The sequence below is a fragment of the Culex quinquefasciatus genome, chromosome 1, assembly GCF_015732765.1.
Source record: "Culex quinquefasciatus strain JHB chromosome 1, VPISU_Cqui_1.0_pri_paternal, whole genome shotgun sequence".
NCBI classification, from domain to species: Eukaryota; Metazoa; Arthropoda; class Insecta; order Diptera; family Culicidae; genus Culex; species Culex quinquefasciatus.
In genome coordinates this window covers 82,136,655-82,163,669 of record NC_051861.1, presented here as the reverse complement: position 1 = coordinate 82,163,669, position 27,015 = coordinate 82,136,655, and the positions used below count along the sequence as shown (strand labels likewise).

Below are 27,015 nucleotides of genomic sequence, written 5' to 3'. Positions count from 1 at the left end.
AGCTCGCGTTGAGTTGAGAATGACGTTTTGTCATTCAAGATCAACGATCAACGACTACGACGACGACTTTCGAGCTGTTTAACAACGGTTCTACTGAGCTCTCTGGTGATAAGAAAGTTGCTCAGTCGTTGAGTTTAAGCAGGAATCTGTGTGTTTGTATGTGTGTGTTTTATTTTATTTACTACGAATCCTAGAACCAACAACAATAACTTTGTTCAATTCGTCAACCATGAGTCTACGATCGACGACGTTGATCCTGGCAGCAAGTCTTGTTCTCGTGACGGCTGTTCCGTTCGAGCGGGTCCACAAGTTTGGTACGTATGAAGACTCATCCCGATCTCCTGAAGAGAGGAAACCGGTTTAAGCAAAAATCGCGAAATTTCCACAGATACCTGTTGTAATCAAAACTTTTGGACACGATCAGAGAGCGTGAAGAGTTTTAAGAGCTTTTTTTGTTCGGATATCAGGATAGGTCAGTGATCGTCGACTCAACTCGTGAGAAAACGTGGGTGTGTCTCGTTCCATAGTACAGTATAACCCCGCTTATTGTCAATTTGTGCGCACGCACACAATTCAATCGAAATCAAAACATTACTTTAGTAGTATATGTGAAAGCAGTGTAAAACTGTGTGCGATTAAAAAAGTGACCCAACCGGCGCGGGTTTTTCCGAACTAGTTTATCGCTTGACTTGAGAAAAAGGAGGAAATTTTGAATTCAGGTTGGCTTGATATTTTTCATGATATATTTGCATATTAAAGGTTAATAAAGACATTACGAGTATTATTCCTTTAAATTTGAAAAATCATATCAAATTTCGCTTGAATTGAAAAAATAAAAAGATTCTAAAAAAATGAGTTTTAGATTCCGACGTCGTCGGGCTATCTTGTCGCACTCGCCGTTTCAACTTTCCGAGAAAAACGCGTTTTAATGTTTGAATAAACAAAAATGAAAGCACGCAATGTAAACAATAACAAATACGTTTTGTTTGGCTGACCATTATGTGCATTGTCCCGAAGTTTGGTTGAAGTTGGTTGCTGGAGTCCCGAGTTATAATTACAAATGTTTACGTTAGTTAGACTACGTGCGTCAAACGTGTTCTGACCTGAAATCCCTTTGGTCTGTTGTCGCACTTACAGTCATCCCTCATATTCGGAACAGTTTACAGATCGGCCGATGTTCAAAAAATCATAACAAATCGGTAATTGAACTTAATGATTCACTTTTACCTTCATTTAAAAGCTTTTCATGCGATCTTTCGAATGCTGTATCGAACAACTGCAAATTTTTACTTTTATATCATGTTTTTGAAGGAAAACTTTGACCCTTGAAATCCACTTATTCGGAACACTTTTTTCTTACGGATGTAAACAAACTTTGGATCTCTCCAGGAGTATATATTTGTAACAAAATAATGACTTCACACACTGCAACCAGTGAAACTCAAGCTAAGTGATGTTTTATCCATGGTCTGATAACTTTTTTTGTGAAAATATTAGTTTAATTCATGTGTTCCACAATTGTGGGAGTGCCACAATCATGGAACAGGCAATTTGGTGGCAGTGTTTTGCTGATCTGGATAAAATAGTCTTTATGTGAAGTTTTTTGTTCAAAAAGTACTACTTTTACTGGTGAAATAGCAAGAAAATGTCCAAATAAAGGTCCTTATAATAGTAGGGTCGAGAGAAAAGCTGCATTTGGCATGCTATTGACAAATTATCACAAAAGTGTTCCGAATTTGTGGGATGACTGTACATCAATTTTCAGGAAGTAACAAGATAGCACGACAAGATTGAAACTACTTTCATATGTAAAGTGACAAAAATGCACGGAGTTTTTTCAGATTCCGTTGAATATCTCAGGATGGAAATCGAATTTAGAAGGATCGGTGAAGGTCAAAAGGTGAGGCATTGTGAGCTGCACAAAATGGCTTTCTTAACTCAATTTGGCCCAAAATGCACGAACGACGAGTAAGCAGGACGGCGACAATTTATCAACTCAGGCTTACGTCGAAGCGAGTTGGTGTCTTCTAGACATTTGTTATGTTAATGACAATGTTAATATCTCAAAAAAGGTGATGGTACCTCCCTTTTGAAGCATCTGACCATTAGTGGACCCCTATTAGAGCCGACGAGCATTTAAAAAAACAATATTTTAAGCACTTTTTAATAACCTTTGTACAAAACAATGAAATCTGAAGCCTTTTGAACAATTTTGACTATTTGTTTCATTAGTTATTTGGTTTTGAGCAGACAAAAGGCCATTTGAAAAAATAAAGGTTTCTTCTCCTGTATGGACCCCTTTTCCTATAGACCTTGCTCCACTATAGGAAAACTGTTATTTTTATACCAAATTTAACCTATATTCACGTTCAACTATGTTTGGCTGATAAGGGTATTTCATCAGAAAAACTCTACGAATCATGCCAAGCGTTTTAAAAAAAATATTTTAAACCGGCATTTTCAAAATGTTGGGGGTAATTTGATCCCCCTTTCAACATTTTGAAGAAATCTTAAGCAAAATGTTTCTTATTCATCCAAACTTTTAATTTTCTATAAGTTACAGCAATTTTACATTAAACATCTACGTTTGTGTTCAAAATATAACAAGTTTAGCATGCAAAATATTTAAAAACTTAAAATTTTCTTTTTTAGACAAAAATTGGGCATGTTTACAAAAGCTGGTAATTTTTGTTTACAAAACTTTTGAAAAATGGTTCAAACTGCAGTAAGTTATGTACAACTATACTAAAGGAAACTATGAACGAAAACCTTGCCCAATTATTTAATCTTGAGGCTGATTCCACTGACTGTAAAAATGCAGGGATCAAGTCTCCCTCAACGCACTTTTTTAAACAATTGATTGTAAAAATAGTATGACGATAAATTTAACGTCAAATGCGTAAGGGTTTTGGAGTTGATATGTTTATCAAACAATTCATGTATAAAAAATATTTTTTTGAATAATTTTGGAGTGTTTTCTATACAGTATGGCCCATAAAAAAAATGCGACATGTGCATTTTTTCACATAAAAAGTGGTGCCATTCTTAAATTTATTTAACAATCAAATTTTTTATGTATTATGGTGTTAGTTTAGTATGTTTTGAAGATATCGTCATGATAGTTTTTTGCAGTTCGCCAAAACTGTGTACAGGCGGTCTACAATTATGAATGTATTTTTGGAACAATATTTACTAGGGTGGATACGTTTTTCAAAAAGTTCTCGGATCAAGTTTTAGTATGGTTCCCCTTGTAGGGCATGCCCATAGGGGCTTTCATGCCAAATATCAGCTCATTTGGTTGAAAACTGGCTGCGCGCATCAGGGTTAAAGTTTACATGGCAATTACTATGGGAAATTGGAACTTTTTGTTAAAACGCTCCTACAGGTCTGGAAAAATCACGCGCCAACTTCTGGTATGGTCAAGCCTAAGGGGAATGGTCTGGAGAACACTTTTCCCGAAGAGAGCATATGGATTCGTTGTCCCTAGACCTGGCGCATCGGCAAACAATCCGATATCTCCGGAATCAACGGTTTTCCCTGAAAAAGCATCAAATTTTCCTTAGCATGCTATGCAAGCTTGATGAAAACCGCGACGCCATACGTCAGGCAGCTACACGTGGGTGAGAAATGGCTGAAATATTCAATTGCAAACCATCTTTTAACTAGAAAATGATCATTTCGAGCAGTCCTGATATTATTAAGTCGAATTCTGAATCTATGCATAGCAAATTCGTTTTTTTTTGCAAATATTTCAACCACGTGTAGCTGCCTGACGTATGGCGTCGCGGTGTTCATCAAGCTTGCATAGCATGCTAAGGAAAATTTGATGCTTTTTCAGGAAAACCGTTGATTCCGGAGATATCGGATTGTTTGCCGATGCGCCAGGTCTAGGGACAACGAATCCATATGCTCTCTTCGGGAAAAGTGTTCTCCAGACCATTCCCCTTAGGCTTGACCATACCAGAAGTTGGCGCGTGATTTTTCCAGACCTGTAGGAGCGTTTTAACAAAAAGTTCCAATTTCCCATAGTAATTCCCATGTAAACTTCAACCTTGATGCGCGCAGCCAGTTTTCAACCAAATGAGCTGATATTTGGCATGAAAGTCCCTATGGGCATTAGGGTGGTCCAAATCCGGACTTTTTTGGGGCTACCCCCTGAAATCAAAGATTGACCCATCACTAGGCTTAATTCCAAATTTGAGCTCATTCTGACCACGGGAACCCCTCCCTCCAATCGCTTAAAGTTTGTATGGGAAAAATCGTCAAAATGTATCGAGAAAAGCAACTGTTTTACTTTTTTACCTGTGGAAGGCGCCATAGTAATCCGATTCTTACCATTTCTCAAATGTAGAACCTTCATTAAATTTAGAACAACTTTCCCGAAGACACCATATTTTTAGGATTTTTTCCCGCGAAGTTATTAGCGCTCAAAACTGACCATTTTTGCGCGGCTAGCTGTAAGGGGCTACCTAACAACGATGTTTAATTACAATTCGTACACGCACGTGCTCTCTCAGGTTCAAACTCTCTCACGAGCTTGCTCGCTTGCCTGCCTGCCTGTTTACCTACAAGCGCGCTGTTTATCTGCTTGGACTTTTGTCGTCGTCATCGTTTTCGTTCCGCTGCGCTGCGTTCCTGGCATGTTTATTATAATTTTCAGGATATATTTCGATATTTATTTCGAGATATAAAATTAAATTTAATATGTGATTAACAATAGATATCATATTATCAGAGCGTGTGTGAGAGAATACAAATTTCGATAAATTAGTTCCTCCATGAATTGTCATCTGTTATTATTGAGTAAATTTTTAAATAGGGATATTGTAATTTAAATTTATTTCTAGTTTTTTAAATGGTACCATATCAAACTCAAGACTGGGATTTTAACTATTCTAGAAAAATAAAAGACTATTTTTAACTTAGTCAAGTATAGATTTCAGAAAGAACAATACACTTAGACAATTCATCGATTATGGGAACTGTTTTTCCTTTTTGTATACTATCAAACAAGCTTAAAGGAAAATATTTGAAGTTTTTCGTAGCCCTATGATCACGACTATTTTTCATTCCATACAAAATATTTTAATCTGCCGAAAATATAACAATCTTCCTTACAACAAATTGCGGTATATTTTGCTTTTGACGATTATGAGAAGTTTATGTCAGATTCCGACAATCCAAAAAGTGCAACGATGTCTAAAAGAAAAGCCTCAAAAATAGAGATTGTTGAGTTAGCTAGTTTTATATCTGGAATCAAATTGCCTTCGAATGGACAAGCAGTTGGTTGGATGATATTTAGAGTAAAAAAAAAACAAAATTTGTATTACCTGAAGATTTTTTTTTAAATAACTCTAATGAGCATATACGAACAACTGCTTGTAATGCTTGGAAAAACGAACAAACCCTGTTCATTTGCTTTAATCTTTTAAATGAGCCTAAGCCAAAGCCTGCCTTTTATTCAATTTTTTTTTCAGTGCACTTAAAAAAAATGACGTGATCTAAGAGTTTATCTGCTAAATATATCTCAAAACAAACCTGCTATTTTAGTTGAAAATTATAAAAAAAAAAACATGCCAGGAACGCAGCGCAGCGGATAGCAAACGAAAACGACGACGACGACAAAAGTCCAAGCAGATAAACAGCGCGCGCTTGTAGGTATAAACAGGCAGGCAGGCAGGCGAGCAAGCTCGTGAGAGAGTTTGAACCTGAGAGAGAGCACGTGCGTGTACGAATTGTAATTAAACATCGATGTTAGGTAGCCCCTTACAGCTAGCCGCGCAAAAATTGTCAGTTTTGAGCGCTAATAACTTCGCGGGAAAAAATCCTAAAAATATGGTGTCTTCGGGAAAGTTGTTCTAAATTTAATGAAGGTTCTACATTTGAGAAATGGTAAGAATCGAATAACTATGGCGCCTTCCACAGATAAAAAAGTAAAACAGTTGCTTTTCTCCAAACATTTTGACGATTTTTCCCATACAAACTTTAAGCGATTGGAGGGAGGGGTTCCCGTGGTCAAAATGAGCTCAAATTTGGAATTTAGCCTAGTGATGGGTCAATCTTTGATTTCAGGGGTAGCCCTAAAAAGTCCGGATTTGGACCACCCTAATGGACAGCTACCAAAATTGTATGGAGATTTGTATGGGTGAACCAATGACGCAAAATAGCTTATTTGGTCACAGGAAGGCCCCCACAAAGTTTGAGCCAAATCAAAAAATACAAAAAATAAAAATGGTCGAAATCGGCCGATCTCGTAGAGAGTTGCTCAGCTGTTTTTTTTTCTTCTGATGAGCTCTAATTTAATAGCTTTTCGCTGAACACGAACTTACGGATGTCAATCCTGTTACAAAAGTTAGCAGTGATCTTTTGGGTGGTCTGCAATTTCTTTTTCCAAACTCTTGGCAACATAAATTAGGAAGCAGTCAAGCGTTGTGTTGCAGGCTTTTGGGTGAATGTCGAATATTACTGGTGGCGCTGGTGTACATTGAAGGTACTGGGAAACCGCTTCAATAGCTGAAAGTGATCCGATGATATAAGCAAAAATTTAAATGCTCATTATTAGCCGCCACAATAAATATGAACTTACGATATGCTAACTGTCTCGCTGCAGCATTGTCCGATTTTTCAAAGAGTGGCTGTGAAGTGCGGCAATATCTTTTATCTCCATCCGGGCAGCAAACTCTTGGCCAGCAGTCCGCGTCAGTCTCGCAGGTCTTGATCTCCCAGAACGTTTCCGTTAACGGCGTCTGAGGGCATTTCCTTGGGATGCCAAAAATAGCTGTGGGATATTTGTATGTATCATAAGGTTAATTTTAATTAAGAGGCAGCTTTAGTAAATTTTGCTCGGTTTGTTCTAGAGGTCGTATCGAGGTGCTCCGATTTGGATTAAACTTTCGCGCTTGTTTTTCTATACATGAGATGAACTCATGCCAAATATGAGCCCTCTACGACGAAGGGAAGTTGGGTAATACGGAATCGAAGTTTGAGGTCCAAATCATAAAAAGTCTTAAAATTGCTCGCATTATCGTAAAACTTCATCAATTCTAACTCTTTTTGGTCTCAATTTTAACATTTTCGGAATCCTTGGAAAATACGTAAGTTTGAGATGTTTAAGTTGTAAATTGGATTTAAAAATAATTAAATAAAACATTTTTGTGAAAAAAAAATGATTTTGTTTACCGAGTGTTGCGAGCAGTTAAAAGATTTTTTTATGTTTTTTGGACACAGTAAAAAATTTCGGTTTAAAATCGCATGCAAAAGCATGCACTTCACCTTTGTGAGCAAAAGCATGTAATATTGTATGAGAAAACGTGTACACAAAAAGCATGTACGAATGAAAAATAAATTAATTTTGACCACCCCAAAAATAACAACAATCTGGTGAGAGTCCTATCCAGATTACCAAGTCCGCGCCCCAACCATCTCGGCTATATTACATGCTTTTGCTCACAAAGGTGATGTGCATTAGGCCGTCCCAAAAAAATGAAAAGTTGTCAAATCTTCGGTGCTCACCCCTAGAATGATAGATTAGGATGTCAGGAACAATGTTTTCATACAACAAAAAATTCCCAAAAATGGTTTACAACTCGCGCGCGGAGCTTGAATGAATGAATGAAATTTTTCGAGTATTTTTCAGAAATGCGCGTAACAATCATACTAAAGTCATTCAAATTTGGTCGCCTTGGGCTTCATGTTATGGTTTAATGTCCCCTGAATATTCCTGTGCAGTTATAGTCCATAAAAGTTTGTGTTTGGGCATGGCAGGGCGTTTTAGGGAGAAAAATTAGTATTTTTTAGCCAAAAAATTGGGTACTAAAGCCCTAAGTCAATTTTTATGTACAACGGTAAAAAACACGATTAAAAACCATTTCTGATCACTTTTTTTCATTTTAATGCAATTTTTTTTTACAAGACAACATTTTTTCGATGGATCAACTATGGTCCCCTTGGAACGAGCTGTCAAGTAGGAGCTTTTCTGTCAAAAAGGACCGCGTGGTTAATTTTTCAAAATTGATTTAAAAATCCATTTTAAACTCTTTGTGGTCGTACAAAGGGTCATTGAACTCAGAAAAATAAGCTTTATCGTTGTGAACAGTAATATCAGCAATCTGCGCTTCATTTTAGGACCCAATTCCAAAAATCACCTCCCAAAACGAGCCAAAAAAATTTGCAGCCAATACTAATGTATTCAGCTTATAGGAAATTTTACGAAGATCATTTTGCTTTTTTTAACATTCAATGTATGTCCACTAGGGTGGTCCAAATCTGGACTTTTTTGGGGCTACCTCCTGAAATCAAAGATTGGCCCATCACTAGGCTAAATTCCAAATTTGAGCTCATTCTGACCACGGGAACCCCTCCCTCCAATCGCTTAAAGTTTGTATGGGAAAAATCGTCAAAATGTATGGAGAAAAGCAACTGTTTTACTTTTTTACCTGTGGAAGGCGCCATAGTTATCCGATCCTTACCATTTCTCAAATGTAGAACCTTCATTATATTTAGAACAACTTTCCCGAAGACACCATATTTTAGGATTTTTCCGCGAAGTTATTAGCACCCAAAACTGACCATTTTTGCGCGGCCAGCTGTAAGGGGCTACCTAACAACGATGTTTAATTCCAATTCGTACACGCACGTGCTCTCTCTCAGGTTCAAACTCTCTCACGAGTTTGCTTGCCTGCCTGGCTGCCTGCCTGCTTACCACACTCAAAATAATCTACACGTTGATGCTACCTGAAAATCAAGTAACCCCGATTTTCCCCTCGCTAGGCTCGTTTTACGTGACACACGTAAAAATAATGTGAAAGTGTACTGGCAAAAAAATGTTTTCACGTTGATGTTACGTGAAAAGCCTTATGGTATTTTTCCACTTTTCCTTGTAATTTGTATGTGTTTGAAATGTAACTTCAACGGAACTCGAATGCACCATTCGTCGAAATTTCTACGTGATTATTTTAGTATGAAAATTGATGGCGTCCGGCGAAGACTGGCTGCCGAACTTGTTCTCGCAAAATTTTATCAAACATAGAATAGAAAGTAAGTTAAATTAAGTTTGAATGATTTTATTTATAAATAATTATTTATTTATTTTTTGCAGCGGCCGAACTCTGGAAGCAGCACACTTTTACCGGTGGCCACTTGGATTCTGGCCAGTTCTAATATAAGCGGTTGGTCGTGGTGATCGACGCAACCGAACATGGACATTGCGGACACTTGCCGGGGTGCTCCGGAAGAGTGTGATGTTCATTTGCGGCCATCTTATCGTCGACCTTGGCCAGTGTGGTACCCTCGCCAAAGTTGTTCGAAGCAACAAGCTGTATCCGGCAAGATCAACGAACCCGTGCAAGGAATTTGAGAGCTGAACGTGGTCGCCCCAATCATCTTTAACATCTTTCTGGCCACGCCATACTGGCCAACCATCCGAACCCAACTTGATCGGAAACTTTGCCTAGTTGCTCACAAAGAACCCCCCCTGGTGATGTGCAGCCACCTTAACGTGGCACGGACAGAAGTACCGCAACTAACGACAACGACTTTGAAACGGGTTCCCGTGCGGCCACAAAGTGCAGTGGAAACAGAAAGCTACGCACGAACGTCTTCCTGCTCGGTTTCATGAGAGACTGGGCCTTTTTTTACCATGTTAGCAAAGGAAAATTGAATAAAACTATGTTTTAAATTTGAATTAGATCTGCATTGCTTGTTTTTTTTTTCTTTTTGATAAAAAAAATATCTGAAATTAGACCATATTAGTACAAGAAGGTTCCTTTAATGTTTACTACAACAAACATGTAGAAATCATCAATTGATTCATTTAGCACGTGTGAAGCACGTAGAAACGACGTAAAATGATCTGGCCAAGCAAATTCCGTTTCTACTAGGGCCGCCTCGTAGAAGTTACGTGAAAACTTTAGTGGAAATAGCTTCACGTGAATATTTAGTGCACACCAAAAATATTCACGTTGAAGCTACGTGAAAAGCTATGTATTTTTCCACTAAAGTTTTCACGTAACTCTACGAGGCGGCAACGGAATTTGCTGGCCAGATCATTCACGTCGTTTCTACGTGCTTCACACGTAAGCTAAATGAATCAATTGATGATTTCTACATGTTTGTTGTAGTAAACATTAGAACCTTCTTGTACTAATATGGTCAATTTCAGATATTTTTATCAAAAGAAAAAAACAAGCAATCAGATCTAATTCAAATTTAAAACATAGTTTTATTCAATTTGCTAACATGGTAAGGCCCAGTCATGAAACCGAGCAGGAAACGTTCGTGCGTGCTTCTGTTCCACTGCACTTTGTTTGCACGGAACGTTTCAAATCGTTGTCGTTAGTTGCGGTACTGTCCGTGCCACGTTAAGGTGGCTGCGGGGGTTCTTTGTGAGCAACAAAGTTTCCGATCAGTTGGTTCTCGGATGGTTGGCCAGTATGGCGGCAGAAAGATGTTAAGGATTGGGGCGACCACGTTCAGCTCTCAAATTCCTTGCGCGGTTCGTTGATCTTGCCGGATACAGCTTGTTGCTTCGAGGCGAGGGTACCACACTGGCCAAGGTCGACGATAAGATGGCCGCAAATGAACATCACACTCTTCCGGAGCACCCCGGCAAGTGTCCGTGGTGATGTTCGTTGCGTCGATCACACGACCGCTTGAACTGGCCAGAATCAAGTGGCCACCGGTAAAAGTGCTGCTTCCAAGCGCTGCAAATAAATAAATAATTATTTATAAATAAAATCATTCAAACAATTTAACTTACTTTCTATTCTATGTTTGATAAAATTTTGCGAGAACAAGTTCGGCAGCCAGTCGCCGGACGCCATCAATTTTCATACTAAAATAATCACGTAGAAATTTCGACGAATGTGCATTGAGTTCCGTTGGTTACATTCAAAACACATACAAAAAACCTAGTGGAATACCATAAGGCTTTTCACGTAACATCAACGTGAAAACATTTTTGCCAGTATGCACATTTTTTACGTGTGTCACGTAAACGAGCTAGCGAGGGGAAGGGGTTAGATCAGGTAGCATCAACGTGTAGATTATTTTGAGTGCAACAAGCGCGCGCTGTTTCTCTGCTTGGACTTTTGTCGTCGTCGTCGTTTTCGTTTGCTATCTGCTGCGCTGTGTTCCTGGCATGTTTATTATAATTTTCAAATAAAATAGCAGGTTTGTTTTGAGATATATTTAGCATATAAATTCTTAGATTATGTCAAAATTGAAAAAAGTGCACTAAAAAAATAATTTGAATAAAAAACTCAGGCCTTTGCTTAGCCTCGTTTAAAAAATTGACGCAAATGAACAGGATTTGTTCGTTTTCCAAGCATTACAAGCAGTTGTTCGTATATGCTCGTTAGAGAGAATGATTCAATTATTTTAAAAAATCTTCAGGTAATACAAATTTTGTTTTTTTTTACTCTAAATATCATCCGACCAACTGCTTGTCCATTCGAAGGCGATTTGATTACAGATTTCAAACTAGCTAGCTCAACAATCTCTATTTTTGAGGCTTTTCTTATAGACATCGTTGCACTTTTTGGATGTTTCGGAATCGTAAACTTCTAATAATCGTCAAAGGCAAAATATACCGCAATTTGTTGTTAGGATGTTTTTTTATATTTTCGGCAGATTAAAATATTTTGTATGGAATGAAAAATAATCGTGATCATAGGGCTACGAAAAAACTTCAAATGTTTTCTTTTTAAGCTTGTTTGATAGTATAAAAAAGTGAAAAAAAACAGTTCCCAAAATCGATTAATTGTCTAAGTGTATTGTTCTTCATGAAATCTATACTTGACTAAGTTAAAAAAAAGTCTTATATTTTTTCTAGAAGAGTTAAAATCCCAGTCTTGAGTTTGGTATGATACCAAAACTAGAATTAATTTTCAATTACATAACATAACAGATGACAATTCATGGAGGAACAAATGTATCGAAATTTGTATTCTCTCACACACGCTCTGATAATATGATATCTATTGTTAATCACATATTACATTTAATTTTATATCTCGAAATAAATATCGAAATATATCTTGAAAATTATAATAAACATGCCAAGAACGCAGCGCAGCGGATTGCCGTTCAAGAGCCAAACGACATGCGACACGTAGTGTTGAGTAGCAGAACAGAACGAAGAATGTCGATTGAAATTTCAGAACAGAACGCAGAACAGAACGAAGAATGTCGATTGAAATTTCCGCCCTTTGAGGTTATGTATGCGAATTCTGTTTTGTTAAATTCCAGCGTTCAAAACAACTTTTGAGCAAAAATTCGAGCTGATACTTTGTTAACTTTTGATGCTCTATCATTTTAAACAATATTACTTTTTCAAAATTATTTTTTTTTCAAATTATTTTTTATTGCGTTAATTTATAGAGGGCAAAGAGTTAAAAATCATACTACTTGAATTTTTTCTCAAAAGTTGCTCTATGAGCTGTAAATTCAATTTTAAGTTTGCATTCCTATGTAACCGAACAGCGAAAATCTGAATCGTCATTCTTCGATGCTTTGCGCCATCTGTCGGAATTTTTGAGCTTTTGATCGCGAATAGCAAACGAAAACGACGACGACGACAAAAGTCCAAGCAGAGAAACAGCGCGCGCTTGTTGGTAAGCAAGCAGGCAGGCAAGCAAACTCGTGAGAGAGTTTGAACCTGAGTGAGAGCGTGCGTGTACGAATTGGAATTAAACATCGTTGTTAGGTAGCCCCTTACAGCTGGCCGCGCAAAAATGGTCAGTTTTGGGTGCTAATAACTTCGCGGGAAAAAATCCTAAAAATATGGTGTCTTCGGGAAAGTTGTTCTAAATATAATGAAGGTTCTACATTTGAGAAATGGTAAGGATCGGATAACTATGGCGCCTTCCACAGGTAAAAAGTAAAACAGTTGCTTTTCTCCATACATTTTGACGATTTTCCCATACAAACTTTAAGCGATTGGAGGAGGGGTTCCCGTGGTCAGAATGAGCTCAAATTTGGAATTTAGCCTAGTGATGGGCCAATCTTTGATTTCAGGGGTAGCCCCAAAAGTCCAGATTTGGACCACCCTAATGGGCATGCCCTACAAGGGAACCATACTAAAACTTGATCCGAGAACTTTTTGAAAAACGTACCCACCCTAATATTTACCCTAATTAAATAATTTTTATTTCAAAAACGAAACAGTTTAAAATATCCAACTATGTGCCGAAAGCATCATTAGAAGTCCTTCTAAAATACGCCCAATCAAGAAGTTTTTTTTTAATTTTGTTAAAATTGGTAATTTGTGTGAAAAATGCCATTTTGGTTATTATTTTGTGTGATTTTGTCGAAATAAATCAATAACTTAAAACCGTTGTCGATGGCTCAAAAGCGTACCCAGCGGCTTTATATTGTTAAAAGTCACATCAGAGCATCTGTTAGTATCAATTACAATCATTAGTAGCATTTATTTTTTGCGTTGAAACATTGCAGGCTCCAAAAAATCCCAAAAAAAATGATGCATTTTCAGAATCGGGATATTTTTGAAAAGTTTACTATTTTACTATAACTGGTAAATAGAATGCGTAAAATTCGGTGGAACTAACTCTTACAACTCTCAAAAACAGTAACCTTGAAGGCTGTATACTTTTTAGTCCATAAAAATACCATAATAGGCTATCCAGATCGACCAACATGAAAAAAGTATGTTTTTCTTTATATGGCCTGGGCGTAGACTAAATTGGCAAATTTATAATTTTCAATGAGCTATAACTTATTGTATGCTAAGGGAATAGTTTTAAATGCATTGATTGTTTGTTTTGAACCTATTCAACTTGTACACATGCTACATCATAAATAGTAAAAATAGTCCCGATTTACACCTAATAACAATGTCGCATTTTTTTATGGGCCATATTGTACTTGTCAAAACAAAGAAAAAAGATCTCTTGGAAGTTTATTGCAGCACTTTTTAGAAAAATGTGTGTAACTTAATCTAAACACTTTTTATTTTTTTTTTCTTTGTTTTCTACAATGAGTTTTACTCAATTTCGCACAACTTTCTAGAACAAAGCTAATTGTTTTGCCCACATGCTGACGAGATACAGGCTTGGGATCAAGTGTCCCCGGGGATCAAGTCTCCCCACTCTCCCCTATGTCTAATGATAGATATAATGAATAAAAGATGGATTTTGCTCACTTTTGAGCATGAGCATGAGCACAACAATTTAAAAACTTTGTACCAGCCTTATTATAAAATATCATTTCAAACTTCAATTATGATGCTTAAGTTAAGTACAACTAACTATAGTTTGAATTATTTATAAAATCTTACTGTATCAGCATTATTGGTACTTTTAATTTTAATTGCGTAATTGGTACACATAATTGAAAAAAAAAATGCAATTAGGTTGAGTACAACAAGCATTTATTGTATGTTTAAGAGAAACTTTTGCTCAAATACATTGTTTTATTATTTTTTAAAGGTAAAAACAACAAAGGTCCACTTTTGGAAAAGTTAGGATTTTCGTTGTCCTATAATGGACGCCCTTAATTTTGCTCGAAAATGAGTAGTTCTTCGCTTTTTTTTAGAAAAGTTCCTTAAATTTGGGTAATTCTCTACCAACTCACATGAAATCGGGAAAAGCTACCCCGACCACTCTTTGATTTGCGTGAAACTTTGTCCTAAGGGATTACTTTTATCCCTGATCACGAATCCGGTGTCCATTTTTTTATATTTCGTGACGGAGAGGCGGTACGACCCCTTTCATTTTTGAACATAATTTTTCAGTCTGAAACGGTGATGAGATAGCAACTTGGAGTCAAAGAGACTTTTATGTAAAATAGGACGCCAGAATTGATGACGTACTAAAAATTCCGAAAAAATGTATTTTTCATAAAAAAAACACTTGAAAAGTCTGCCATTTACTGTTACTAGACTGTAAAAAATGGAACATGTCATTTTAAGGGAAACATTAACCCAGCAGGGTATTTTTTCATTTAAATGTTTTTTTTTCATTTTGAAATTTCGTGTTTTTTCTAACTTTGCAACTGCCCTGTGAGTTGGTAGAGAATTACCCATTTACATTATTTTGACTTACTGAAATGAAATTAACTATCTAATCAGTCAAACAATGATTGGATCGTTAATTAAATCATAAAATAGAAATGCTGATTTGTTGTGAAAATGCTAGTGGCCTTGACTGATTTCAGATGTCGAACTAAAACCACTTATTTTGGTGAAAAGGACAATTCAATGTCAGTCAACATTGTTTTAAATGATGCTGAACATGCCAAATAAAAGATTTGGAGACAAAAACACGCTTGAAATTGTGATTTTAATGAATTTTCCATCAAAAACCCTTCAGAGTGTCCACTATAGGAAAGAGGTCCACTAATGGATAATGTACCCTATCTTACCCTATCCAGGTTTTTAAGCGAAGACGGCGTTCGAATTGTGAACGTCCGAAATGTCAGAATCACTCAGTAGCACCAACATTAGAGAAAACAAAATGTGACTGTCATGCCATGGCACACTTTTTTCGTAATGTTGGTACCACTGCACTGACTTTGACATTTCGGGCGTTCACAATTCGAACGCCATCTTCGCTTAAAAATCTGGATAGTCCAATCAAGCTCATATTCGCCGGTGTGCCTTCTGAGCAGTGATGTCAACCATCGAGGCGCTCATTTTTGGTTCGCGGCACATTTTTCGTTGTGGTGCTTTTCAGTTACGGAATTCGACAAAATGGTGTTCGAAGCATTTGTAGAACTCACTAACAGCAACATTTCTTCAGAACATTGTATAGCTGTAAAATTCATACGCAAAAAGTTACAAGAAGATTTCAGACCTCAGGACCAATGGTTCGCGATGCTTTTGTTTGCCTAACGCAATTTTGGTTGTAACTTTTTTTGTATTCATCAAAAATTAACACTATGTTCAGCAAAGTTGTACAATTTGGTGTGTTCTATACAGGGATGCCAGATGGTTTTTTAAATTGTCTGTAAAAAAGTCTGTGTATGTCTGTGCACTTGTCTAAAATTCAAATATATCAATTTACAGTCATTGAAATCCTTCAGAAATTGCGTTTTTATGCATTTGAGAACTAACTAAACAAGTTTTTCTTAAAAATTTTACAAAATATTAATTTAATGAAGTTTTTTTAAAGTCTGTGTACCTCAAAAAATGTCTGACACAAGCTCAAAAGTCTGTGAAACACAGACAAATCTGTGAATCTGGCATCCCTGGTTCTATAAGTCCTTCATACACAACTTTGTCAAATTCCGTAACTGAAAAGCACTACAAACAAAAAATGTGCCGCGAACCAAAAATGAGCATCGCGATGGTTGACATCACAGCTTCTGAGTATGCTATCGGAAGAGCTCCAAAAACTATATCGAAAAACGGTTTATTTTTTTGACAAAAAGTTCCGTTTTCTTATTTTAATTTTTTTATCTCTCCAATGAAATTCTATTAATAACCTCCCTTTTCCCATTTCAGAAGGTCAAGATTGTCCATTAAAAGCTGGCGGCACTGGTGTCTGTCGCAAAACCATCGAATGCGTCAACGGACACACCATTCTGAAACAGGAACGACACTGTGAATTTGAGGGGAAAACTCCTGTCGTTTGCTGTCCCAAAGCAGAGTATACCGTTCAAGCTAGTAGAGTAGCGGCGGACAAATGCGGCAAGGTGCCCCCGCATAATGGCCCAAAGCTAACCGACCACGTAGTCGGCAAGACATTCAAGGCCGGCGTAGGAGATTTTCCGTTCATTGGAATACTCGTGTACGACGAGGAGAATTTGCGCTGTGCTGGATCGCTTATCTCGAGCAAATTTCTGCTCACGGCAGCGCATTGTTTCAAATCGAAACCGACCGCAGTTCGGATGGGTACCATTTCCGCGACGGATGCCTTGGCAGATTCGTACCCGGTGGCGAACACTTTTCGCCATCCAGATCACAACAGGAAGACGAAGCAAAACGACATCGGGCTGGTTGAGCTTCGCACTGAAGTTCAGATGAGCGCGAATGTGGAACCAATTTGTTTGCACGCGGAACTGGCGGATTTACCTGCATCCGCAAACCTCACCATCCTTGGATGGGGGATCACCAATCTAAGTATTGCGCTTTTGTAGACCATCATCACAACTATTTACAATGCAGTACCTACAAATGCTCAATCGTTTTCATTTTAGACCGCCAGGAGACCTCCGACGACCTACTCACGGGGTTGGTTCACCCAGTGCCGCGAAGCTCGTGCCAATCCATGTACAATGATTGGAACCTAAAGATTACCGAAAGGCAGCTGTGTGCCATCGGAGAGCAGGACTCCATGGGGGAATATACCGATGCCTGCAGTGGAGATTCGGGAGGTCCGCTGGTGATGCGAAAGGACAAAAAGTATTTCCTTGTAGGGGTGGTGTCCACTGGTTCAGGTTGTGGGTCCGGTGTGCCCGGAGTGTACACCCGCGTGGCCAATTACCTGCAGTGGACTAGCGAGAGAGTTTGGAGTGCGTAAAGAAGATTCCGCAAATAAATTATACTCACTTATATAAAAGCTGGTTCTTTTCCATTTAAAAAGTTTTGCTAATGCCTTGCCATGATCCCCAAAAAGTCCCAGATGTCAAGAAACAGTTAACAAACAGCAGAACAAAAGGGAGAGAGCAATTTACTGGCACTTTTCTTCAAGCCCTTTTGAAAATTTTCTTGACCGGTTCCTTACCAAGTGCGTATGCTACATTAGCCTAATAACTTGCCTAATAATGCTTTGGGCAGGGATGGAATAATCGCAATAAAATCATTTACGCTAACAAACTTTCTTCACCAGCGAAAAAGAGAGGGGGCGAAACACGCAAAAGAAAATCACTCCCGAACTTTTCGAAGAAATTTTAGCTGGTGAAGATTTTTTTGTGAATTTCCTTGTTAGTCCCACTTAAAATTATTTGTTTACACCGAGTTACACACATTGCCCATCTACAAAAAGTGACAGGTCGTTTTTCGAATTGTGACGTTACACCTTCCATCGGATGGGGACGTAAAACGTCGGTCCCGGCCTTGGATCTTGTTAGGCCGTTAAGTCATTCTAAGTGCAAGTGTTAGAGTGATATTCATCAAGATGATGTATTTCTAGATTCCTTTTACCGATCTTACGTGCGAGAGAGGAGAGCCATTTTTGTATTCTTAACTTATTTTTATTAGGTTCTTTTAGGTACAGTCATCCCACATATTCGGAACGGTTTCCAGATCGGCCAATGTTCAAAAAATCATAGCAAATCGATAATTGAACTTAATGATTCGCTTTTACTTTCATTTGAAAGCTTTTCTTGCGATCTTTCGAATGCTGTATCGAACATCTGCAATTTTTTACTTTTATATGAAGTTTTTGAAGAATTACTTTGACCCTCGAAATCCACAAATTCGGAACACTTTTTTCTTACGAATGTAAACAAACTTTGGATCCCTCCAGGAGTACATATTTATTACCAAATAGTGACTTCACACACTGAAATCAAAGAAACTCAAGCTTAGTGATGTTTTATACATGGTTTGATAACTTTTTTTTGTGAAAATATCAGTTAAATTCAGGTGTTCCACAATTGTGGGAGGCACAATAACATCCCACAATTATGAAACAGGCCATTTGGAGGCAGTGTTTTGCTGCTCTGGACAAAATAGTCTTGGAATGAAGTTTTTTGTTCAAAAAGTACTACTTTTACTAGTGAAATAGCAAGATAATGTCCAAATGAAGGTTCTTAAAATCGTAAGGTCGACAGAAAAGCTACTTTTGGCATGCTATTGACAAATTATTATAAAAGTGTTCCGAATTTGTGGGTGTTCCGAATATGTGGGATGACTGTACTGTGACCAGTTTGGGACCGAGGATCAGTTAAAAACAATATATAATAAAAAAACCAAAACTCTTTAAATTCCATACTTGGATATCATGTAACTGACGAGCGTTACTTGGTCCAAGCGGGTCTTGCAGGTCTTGAACCTGCCGATGTACTCGGAGAAAGAGGAGAACCATGTTCCGATCCGAATTTTTATCTTGATGAACGTCAAAAGAACTTCTTTTGATGATGATTCTCCCATCGCTGTCTTTGGGTGAAGCAGTTAAAAAGGAATTTTTCTTTAAATGTATTTTTTGGGTGTAGATTCTAGCTAATCAGCATAGATCCTATTTCCTGATGATAATTTTAGAAAATGCAAATTTTTGAGCCGATTTCCCAATATAAACATATTCTTAATAGGATGTAACAAAAATGACTTTTTAGTGGTCATTCAGGGGCTTGTTCTGGTGGGCGAACTGAGCCCAAATTCCAAATATGAGCTTGATTGTAAGTAATAGAAATTTTAAATTAGATTTAACCCTTAAAAACATTTTTTTCTACTTTTGAGGCGTTTTTTTCTTCGCTGAAGCGTTTATTTCCATCACTGGCGTGTAGGCCAGATCCTTGCGCATGTTTTGGTACATATATAACATGTTATGTATATAGTGTCTACGCAAGTTGTTGGAAAAGATGATCCTCGACCGCCTCGAACCATGAATGGAACGAGAGCACTTGCTGTCAGACACGCAGTATGGCTTCCGGAGAGGCAAGGGAACAAGCGACTGTCTAGCCTTGCTGGCCACAGGGATCGACATAGCCCGTGGTAAAAACAGCAAATAGCTTCTGTCTTTCTAGGCATCAAAGTTGCATTCGATTCAGTCTCCATCGAGGTGTTGGGAGTAAAGCTGCGGCGGAGCGGTCTCAATCCGACGATGTGCAACTTCCTCATCAACCTGTTGTCAGAAAAACACATGCACTTTGTGCAAGGTGATCTGGCAATCACCCGGATAAGTTACATGGGTTTGGCACAAGGCTCACGCCTTAGTCCATCCATGTATAACTTCTACGTCAGCGATATCGATGATTGCTTGACCGGAGACTGCGCCCTTATAGGGGAGAGTGGGGAGACTTGATCCCCGGGGACACTTGATCCCAAGCCTGTATCTCGTCAGCATGTGGGTAAAACAATTAGCTTTGTTCTAGAAAGTTGTGCGAAATTAACTAAAACTCATTGTAGAAAATAAAGAAAAAAATTAAAAAATGTTTAGATTGAGTTACACATTTTTCTATAACGAGCTGCAAAAAACTTCCAAGAGATCTTTCTTTCTTTGTTTTGATATGTATAGAAAACACTCAAAAATATTCAAAAAATATTTTTATACATGAATTGCTTGATAAACTTATCAACTCCAAAACCCTTACGCATTTGATGTTAAATTTATCGTCATACTATTTTTACAATCAATTGTTGAAAAAAGTGCGTTTAGGGAGACTTGATCCCTGCATTTTTACAGTCACTGGAATCAGCCTCAAGATTAATTAATTGGGCTGGGCTTTCATACATAGTTTCCTTTAGTTGTACATAACTTACTGCAGTTTGAACTTTTTTTCAAAGGTTTTGTAAACAAAAATTTCCAGCTTTTGTAAACATGCTTAATTTTGTTCTAAAAAATAATATTTTAAGTTTTCAAATATTTTACATACTAAACTTGTTATATTTTGAACACAAACGTACAGGTTTTATGTCAAATTTCTGTAACTTATAGAAAATTAAAAGTTTGGATGAAAAAGAAACATTTTGCTTAAAATTTCTTCAAAATGTTGAAAGGGGGATCAAGTTACCCCTGACATTTTTAAAATGCCGGTTTAAAATATTTTTTAAAAACGCTTGGCATGATTCGAAGAGTTCCTCTGATGAAATACCCTTATTAACTAAACATAGTTGAATGTTTAAGCTTTCAATTCATGCAAAAGTTTGTAGTTTTGTGAGAAATTGACAGAGTTATGTGCGATACAAAAAAAGGGGATCAAGTCTCCCCACTCTCCCCTACAGTACGCAGATGACGCAGTGGTTTCAATCGCTGCCAAGAAGGAAGTTGATCTGCTAGAACCCTTGCAAGATACCCTGAACAACTTGGCCCATTGGGCAGTTGGAAAGGATATTGAATTCTCTCCGGAGAAGACGGAACTGGTCGTTTTTACTCTCTCGGGAAAGACTCTCGAGCAGTCGGACCACTTCATGCACAGTATGTAAAAAGTATTTACACCCCTTGGGCACTATGTACATATTGTGATGAAACATCTAAACAATTTAATGTTGACAGAAACCTAGTACTACGTTTTGTTAAGAAACTCATGCCAGACATTTTGCTACAAAAAGCTCATGAAAAGATGATTTCTATAAAAAGTTATTGGGACCATCCATAAACCACGTGGACACTTTTTAGGAATCTCGAACCCCCTTCGTGGACAATTGCCCATACAAAAATCTTTTTGTATGGAGCGTGAACAACCGTTATACCCCCTAAAGTGTCCACGTGGTTTATGGATGGTCCCTATATAACAAATACTATTACGAAAATAAAAAAGGTGCAAAAAAAGTTTGTACACCTTTCGAAAAATTTACATAAATAATGTTATTTGTTGACAAATCACCATAAATCCAGTCTCCCAACTCCAAATAGGCATCTTTGACTGATTAAAAAAATAATTTGGATTGAATATAAAGTTTACTAACTACTTAGTATAAAAGTTTATATAACTCTGAAATTCTATATAAAACTTATCTTAACTTAATTTTGAAATCTTCTAATTCAACTAAATGTCAATATATTACCATAGAATTGCTAAATAAACATTTTGGAGTGAGTATAACACCGTTTTGGGGTATTTGTATCGATAGAATAGATTTTCGTTGGAATTTCGTACCAACCCGGAATTACGTCGTCGGAAAATCCGCCGGCATCTGAACCGGTCCACAATTCACAAGTCAACCTATGTGGCATCAGAAAGGGCATAAAATTTCCGATCTTTTGATACCCATACATCCAGGTTTTCTAAAAAACCCACGTTTTTAAATACCTAAGCAAAAACGTTGTTATGGTTTCGTTTGAGCAACCTGTCAAAAATGTATGGAATTTCGTAATTTTTGTTCTCGTGGATCAAACTTACTATTTGCCCAGGTATTTAAAAACGTGGGTTTTAAAGAAAACCTAGATGTTTGGGTATCAAAAGATCGGAAATTTTATGCCCTTTCCGATTCCACATAGGTTGACTTGTGAATTGTGGACCGGTTCGGATGCCGGCTGATTTTCCGACGACGTAATTCCGGGTTGGTACGAAATTCCAACGAAAATCTATTCTATTGATACAAAGACCCCAAAACGGTGTTATACCCACTCCCAAATGTTTATTTTGCAATTCTATGGTAATTTATTGACATTTAGTTGAATTAGAAGATTTCAAAATTAAGTTAAGATAAGTTTTATATAGAATTTCCAGAGTTATATAAACTTTTATACTAAGTAGTTAGTAAACTTTATATTCAATCCAAATTATTTTTTTAATCAGTCAAGGATGCCTATTTGGAGTTGGGAGACTGGATTTATGGTGTTTGTCAACAAATAACATTATTTATGTAAATTTTCGAAAGGTGTACAAACTTTTGCACCTTTATTTTCGTAATAGTATTCTTATATAACTTTTTATAGAAATCATCTTTTCATGAGCTTTTTGAAGCAAAATGTTTGGCATGAGTTTCTGAACAAAACGTAGTCCTAGGTTCCTGTCAAACTTTAAATTTTTTACATGTTTCATCACAAAATGTGCATAGTGCCCAAGGGGTGTAAATACTTTTTTACATACTGTACATGGGTACCATCTTTGATCAAAAGGGAACATGGGGGAAGCACATCAACTACCTGAAGCAAAAGTGCCTGCAAAGAACTAATTTTCTGCGCAGCGTGGGGTGCTCATCCTTCTGACCTGCTTCGACTGTACAAGACAATGATACTCTCGGTGCTGGAATATGGCAGTTTCTGCTTCCAGTCAGCTGCGAAATCACGCTTGTTGGTTCTCCAGCGGATACAGTACCGAAGTCTTCGCATTGTCTTGGGATGCATGCACTCAACTCACAACATGACCCTCGAGGTCTTGGCGGGAGTGTTGCCTCTGCGAACTCGTTACTACGAACTGTCTTACCGATTCCTGATCCGGTGTGATTACAGGAATAAACTGGTAGTTGACAACTTTGAAACGTTGCTGAACCTTCACGTTGAGTCTCGGCACATGCTTCTATATTATGACTTTATGTCATCGTGGGAGTGGAGCCCGAGCGCAACGGGATCCGGTGTTTATCATGAATTTTATCAGCTGTTCTTTAAGCTGAAGGACCCGAGTTCGGTTTATGTCGCAGAGTTAGCCGCGGTTTACTGCGCACTGCGAATCATCGAGACCATGCCACCTAATCACTACTTCATCTTCACCGATAGCTTTAGCTCTGTTGAGGCTATCCGGTCTCTGAAGCCGACCAGGGAGTCTGCGTTTTTCCTCACGGAAATACGCAAGACTTTAAACAACCTGGCGGCTCAGTCCTTCAGCATCACGGTGGTATGGGTCCGCGCTCATTGCTCGATTCCGGGTAATGAGAAAGCGGACTTGCTCGCCAAGAAGGGTGCTGAGAGTGGAGACATTTTTGAAAGGCCAATTAGCCTACAAGAATGCTACGGTTTTCCAAGGTAGCGTGCGCTTCTGGATTGGCAAAACCAATGGAACGAGGACACCAAGGGACGTTGGATGTATTCCATATGACCTAAGGTGCCTGGTTCAAGGGAACGGACTTGACGCGTGGATTCATAAGAACGATGTCCCGCCTTATGTCGAACCATTACTCATCCAAGGCTCATCTTTACCGTATCAACATGAGTGATACGAACCTTTGCGACTGTGGGCAGGGTTATCAGGACATCGACCATCTCGTATGGGCGTGTCCAGATCACCATGTTCACAGAATTAAGTTGAAAGATACCCCCAGGGCCCGAGGAAGACCACCAAAATATAAGTCATTTTGGATTGCTGGAATTAGATTCGGAGTCGAACGAAATTTCCAGAAGCCGAAATCGGAAGCCGGAGTCAGAGTCGCTTCAAAAGCTGTCTGACTCCACAGCGAGTCTGAAAGTCTGAGTGGTATGTTTTTCAAGACGATTTTCGGGCTTTCGATTATTTAAATGGCAACAATTGAACGATTGGTAAAATTTATTAGTAATTGCAGTTTAAATGTATTTAAAATCAACAGCAAGTTTTTCAATGTATGAATGGTAGGCAGTGTTATTTTCTTCCGAGAGTACGACATTATAGAAAGTTTAGTTATTGAATTTAAAAGTAATTGACTTTTCTACTATCGTTCAATCAAACCTTAGATCCTTTTCGATCACACATGTCATTCCCTAGTTAATAAATTTCTGATCAAACCATTTAGAAAAAGCTGTTAACGAAAGAATCTTAAAAACGCTACACTAAATCAAAAGAATGTATGTAACAAATATGACTTTTTAGCAGGCATTCAGGGACTTGTCCCAGTGTTCGTACTGAGTCTAAATTTTAAATATGAGCTGAATTGGACGTTACGGCCACTGGCTCTGTCAAAATATGTAAATATATACGATACAAATCAGTTTCGCATCATCAGTTCTGATTTAATTTTCAAAATCTGTTTCAGGCTTGATCGAATAGCTCAGGCCAGAATAAACTTTTTGTTTTCTCAAGTGCCAACGGTCCTCCGGAATCCCCAAAGCATGAATCGACTAGTGTGTGACCGGTAGAATTTGTTTTTAGAGCACACATTTTTCCTTCAAGGCGTTGAATATCTCTATGGTGTCTCGGTCGTAGTTCCTTAATCTTTTCGGTGCAATTTTCCAGTGGCCACACGTTCATCTGTCCCATTCGTAGTACGGCCGGAGTCACGGGATCATGGTTTGGATCGATTTGACCCCAACCAGCAATCGTTAGATCAATATCCGGTGTCGGATCTTCTGGGTTGGTGTATAGACAAATGGGATGAATGTAATCTTCGTAGATCGACCTTTCCAATTGCACAAGTGCGATATCATTTATGGTCGAAGCTGGATGTACAATACATTTCTGGATCACAATATCAACTGGTTTATCGTTGGCAAAGTTGCATAGTTTCTCAACCCCAAAACGAGCAAACGTTGTTTTTACATCTATTGTGACACAGTGGGCAGCTGTCAATAGAAATTCGAACGAAATGAGACTAGCTCCGCAGTGGAATTTAATCTCTTCGTTGTCTAAAGCTTTCGACCCCAGTGCGGCCATGTACGGGAAGTTAACGATTGACGCTGCTTTACCTTTAAACACTTGATCAGACCCGCCGGCAACTAGGAGAAAGTCTTGGCATTTTGCTCCAGCTACAGCCCCAAGATTTGCTTCTGTGGATGAAAAATTGTAGAAAAAAACTATATCAATCCACCACCTTCCACAGTTCTAACCGAAGATCGTTTGCATGATACATGTAGACATCATTTTTTCAATTAGGTTCTGAGTCTAGTCGATCTGTTTTCTACAATTAGAAAAAAAAAATACAAGGGACTTACCTATATGAGGAACATTTTTGCAAGCTCCTAAATCGGTGTAAATCAGCAAAAATGCCAGAGCCACAACCACTTTGGACATTATGAATGGTTCCAAAATCAGTAGGTGCTCCTGGTTGACTACAGCTCAGCACACCGACTGATGCGCTCGGGTAGAATTTATTAACTTATTAGGCCCAATAAATTTGCGCTCGTCGCATTTAGACCTCTGGGCAACAACCGACAGAGAGGGTGACATTGGGTCATAATGTTTTTTTTGCGCATTTTGCAATTTCTCAGGTTCTTCTTCAAAAATCAAACAAATCAAACCATCCACATTAACGACCCCCGGGTCTTTTGTGGTCTCTATTGCAAGTTTCTGCTCGAACCTAGGAGTCCGAAGGCTTGAATGGGGAGAGCACCCAAACCTCTTTTACTCCAAGGAACCTTCCACCCCAGTGTTTGAACTGACGACCTTTGGATTGTGAGTCCAACCGCCGCCAGCGATTCCACCGGAGTAGGCTTGGTTTGGTGTGTTGTTTGTACTTATGGCATGGAGACGACTCCTACACCTGGAATGACTTAACGGCCTAACAACAACCAAGGCCGGGACCGACATTTTACTTCCTCATCCGATGGAAGGTTGGAGCAGATGGGAATCGAACCCAGAATCATCCACTTACAAAGCGGACAGCGTAACCATTGGGCCACGCACTGTCACTGTAAATAAAAAGATCAATTATTTGTGTATTTTTTAGCAAAACAATTTAATTGTTGTATTGTTCGTTGTTTCAAATTTGGATTCCAGACTTGTTTAGTATGTAAAGCTCAATTATTTGAGATTTAATTATTAGATTTACATACATTTAAACTTTTTAATGATTTTTACGCAATGTTTATGATATTACCAATAATTGCAAGTTCAACTCTGTAGTTTCAATACAAATAATATAGCCCAAATGGAAATACAAATTAACAAAAGGCTTAGAAATAGAAACCCTTTGATTGTATTTACACTGCATGTCTCAATTAGATAAAAAAATATCATGTGAACCATGTACTCTCAAAAAAGTGAAAATTTAATGTAAACGGTACATTTTATAACCAAAACACACAACAATATGTTGATTCGGTTGAAATCCAAAATTCATAAATGTGACTTACAGTTGAGCATAAACCCAACCAATTACACTTTTCTGTAGTGATTTAGATACTCAATGGGCCCAGAATCATTTTACAAAAATTCATCAAAATAATGATCTGAATATCAAAAACATTGCGGTCTTTGGGAAAGGGGTGTGCAATTTTATCAGAGAATCTCCCAAATTTTCAATAAAACCTTTATAACTTTTTTCCTTATTTTCAATCACTTTGCGTGCTTCAGGAAAAATGTTCCTTGCATCAATTCCCATAAGAAATTATATGACCTGAAACACAAATCATGCCGATGTAGCCTTTAACAATACTAAATTGAAATTGACGAAATTTCGCCCCATAGAAAAAAGTTCAAAAACTTCAAATGAGGATAACTTTGATTTTTCCCGACCAAAGATTTTCGTTCGCCCCGCAAATGAACGGGGATGTTCCACACTTTCATATGTATATGACAGTTTTCTTGCTATTTCTTAAAAAATACTAC

General features: G+C 37.9%; 2 protein-coding genes across 2 annotated transcripts; one reads left to right on the top strand and one right to left on the bottom strand.

Moving 5' to 3' along the window:
• The first annotated feature begins 188 nt into the window (after positions 1-188).
• LOC6048956 (chymotrypsinogen B) lies at positions 189-17,516 on the top strand. The gene is made up of 3 exons (XM_001865757.2): positions 189-314; positions 16,460-17,077; positions 17,155-17,516. Exons 1-3 carry the CDS (start codon positions 230-232, stop codon positions 17,475-17,477), a joined length of 1,026 nt encoding a protein of 341 aa, XP_001865792.1. The 5' UTR covers positions 189-229; the 3' UTR covers positions 17,478-17,516.
• On the bottom strand, positions 256-25,590 carry LOC6044476. The gene is made up of 5 exons (XM_038248295.1): positions 25,401-25,590; positions 25,155-25,235; positions 6,587-6,778; positions 6,330-6,513; positions 256-341 (listed from the first exon to the last, which is right to left on the bottom strand). Exons 1-4 carry the CDS (start codon positions 25,477-25,479, stop codon positions 6,353-6,355), a joined length of 513 nt encoding a protein of 170 aa, XP_038104223.1. The 5' UTR covers positions 25,480-25,590; the 3' UTR covers positions 256-341; positions 6,330-6,352.
• Between the last annotated feature and the right edge of the window lie 1,425 nt (positions 25,591-27,015).

What these genes read in the sequence shown, in the direction of transcription:
- LOC6048956 (XM_001865757.2), top strand. Translation starts at nt 230, where the DNA reads ATGAGTCTACGATCGACGACGTTGATCCTGGCAGCAAGTCTTGTTCTC. An exon ending in CGAGCGGGTCCACAAGTTTG is followed by an intron (nt 315 to 16,459) that starts GTACGTATGAAG and finishes TTCCCATTTCAG; the next exon opens with AAGGTCAAGATTGTCCATTA. An exon ending in ATGGGGGATCACCAATCTAA is followed by an intron (nt 17,078 to 17,154) that starts GTATTGCGCTTT and finishes TTTTCATTTTAG; the next exon opens with ACCGCCAGGAGACCTCCGAC.
- LOC6044476 (XM_038248295.1), bottom strand. Translation starts at nt 25,479, where the DNA reads ATGTCCAAAGTGGTTGTGGCTCTGGCATTTTTGCTGATTTACACCGAT. An exon ending in GTCTGATCAAGTGTTTAAAG is followed by an intron (nt 6,779 to 25,154) that starts GTAAAGCAGCGT and finishes AATATCCCACAG; the next exon opens with CTATTTTTGGCATCCCAAGG. An exon ending in AGCGAGACAGTTAGCATATC is followed by an intron (nt 6,514 to 6,586) that starts GTAAGTTCATAT and finishes GATCACTTTCAG; the next exon opens with CTATTGAAGCGGTTTCCCAG.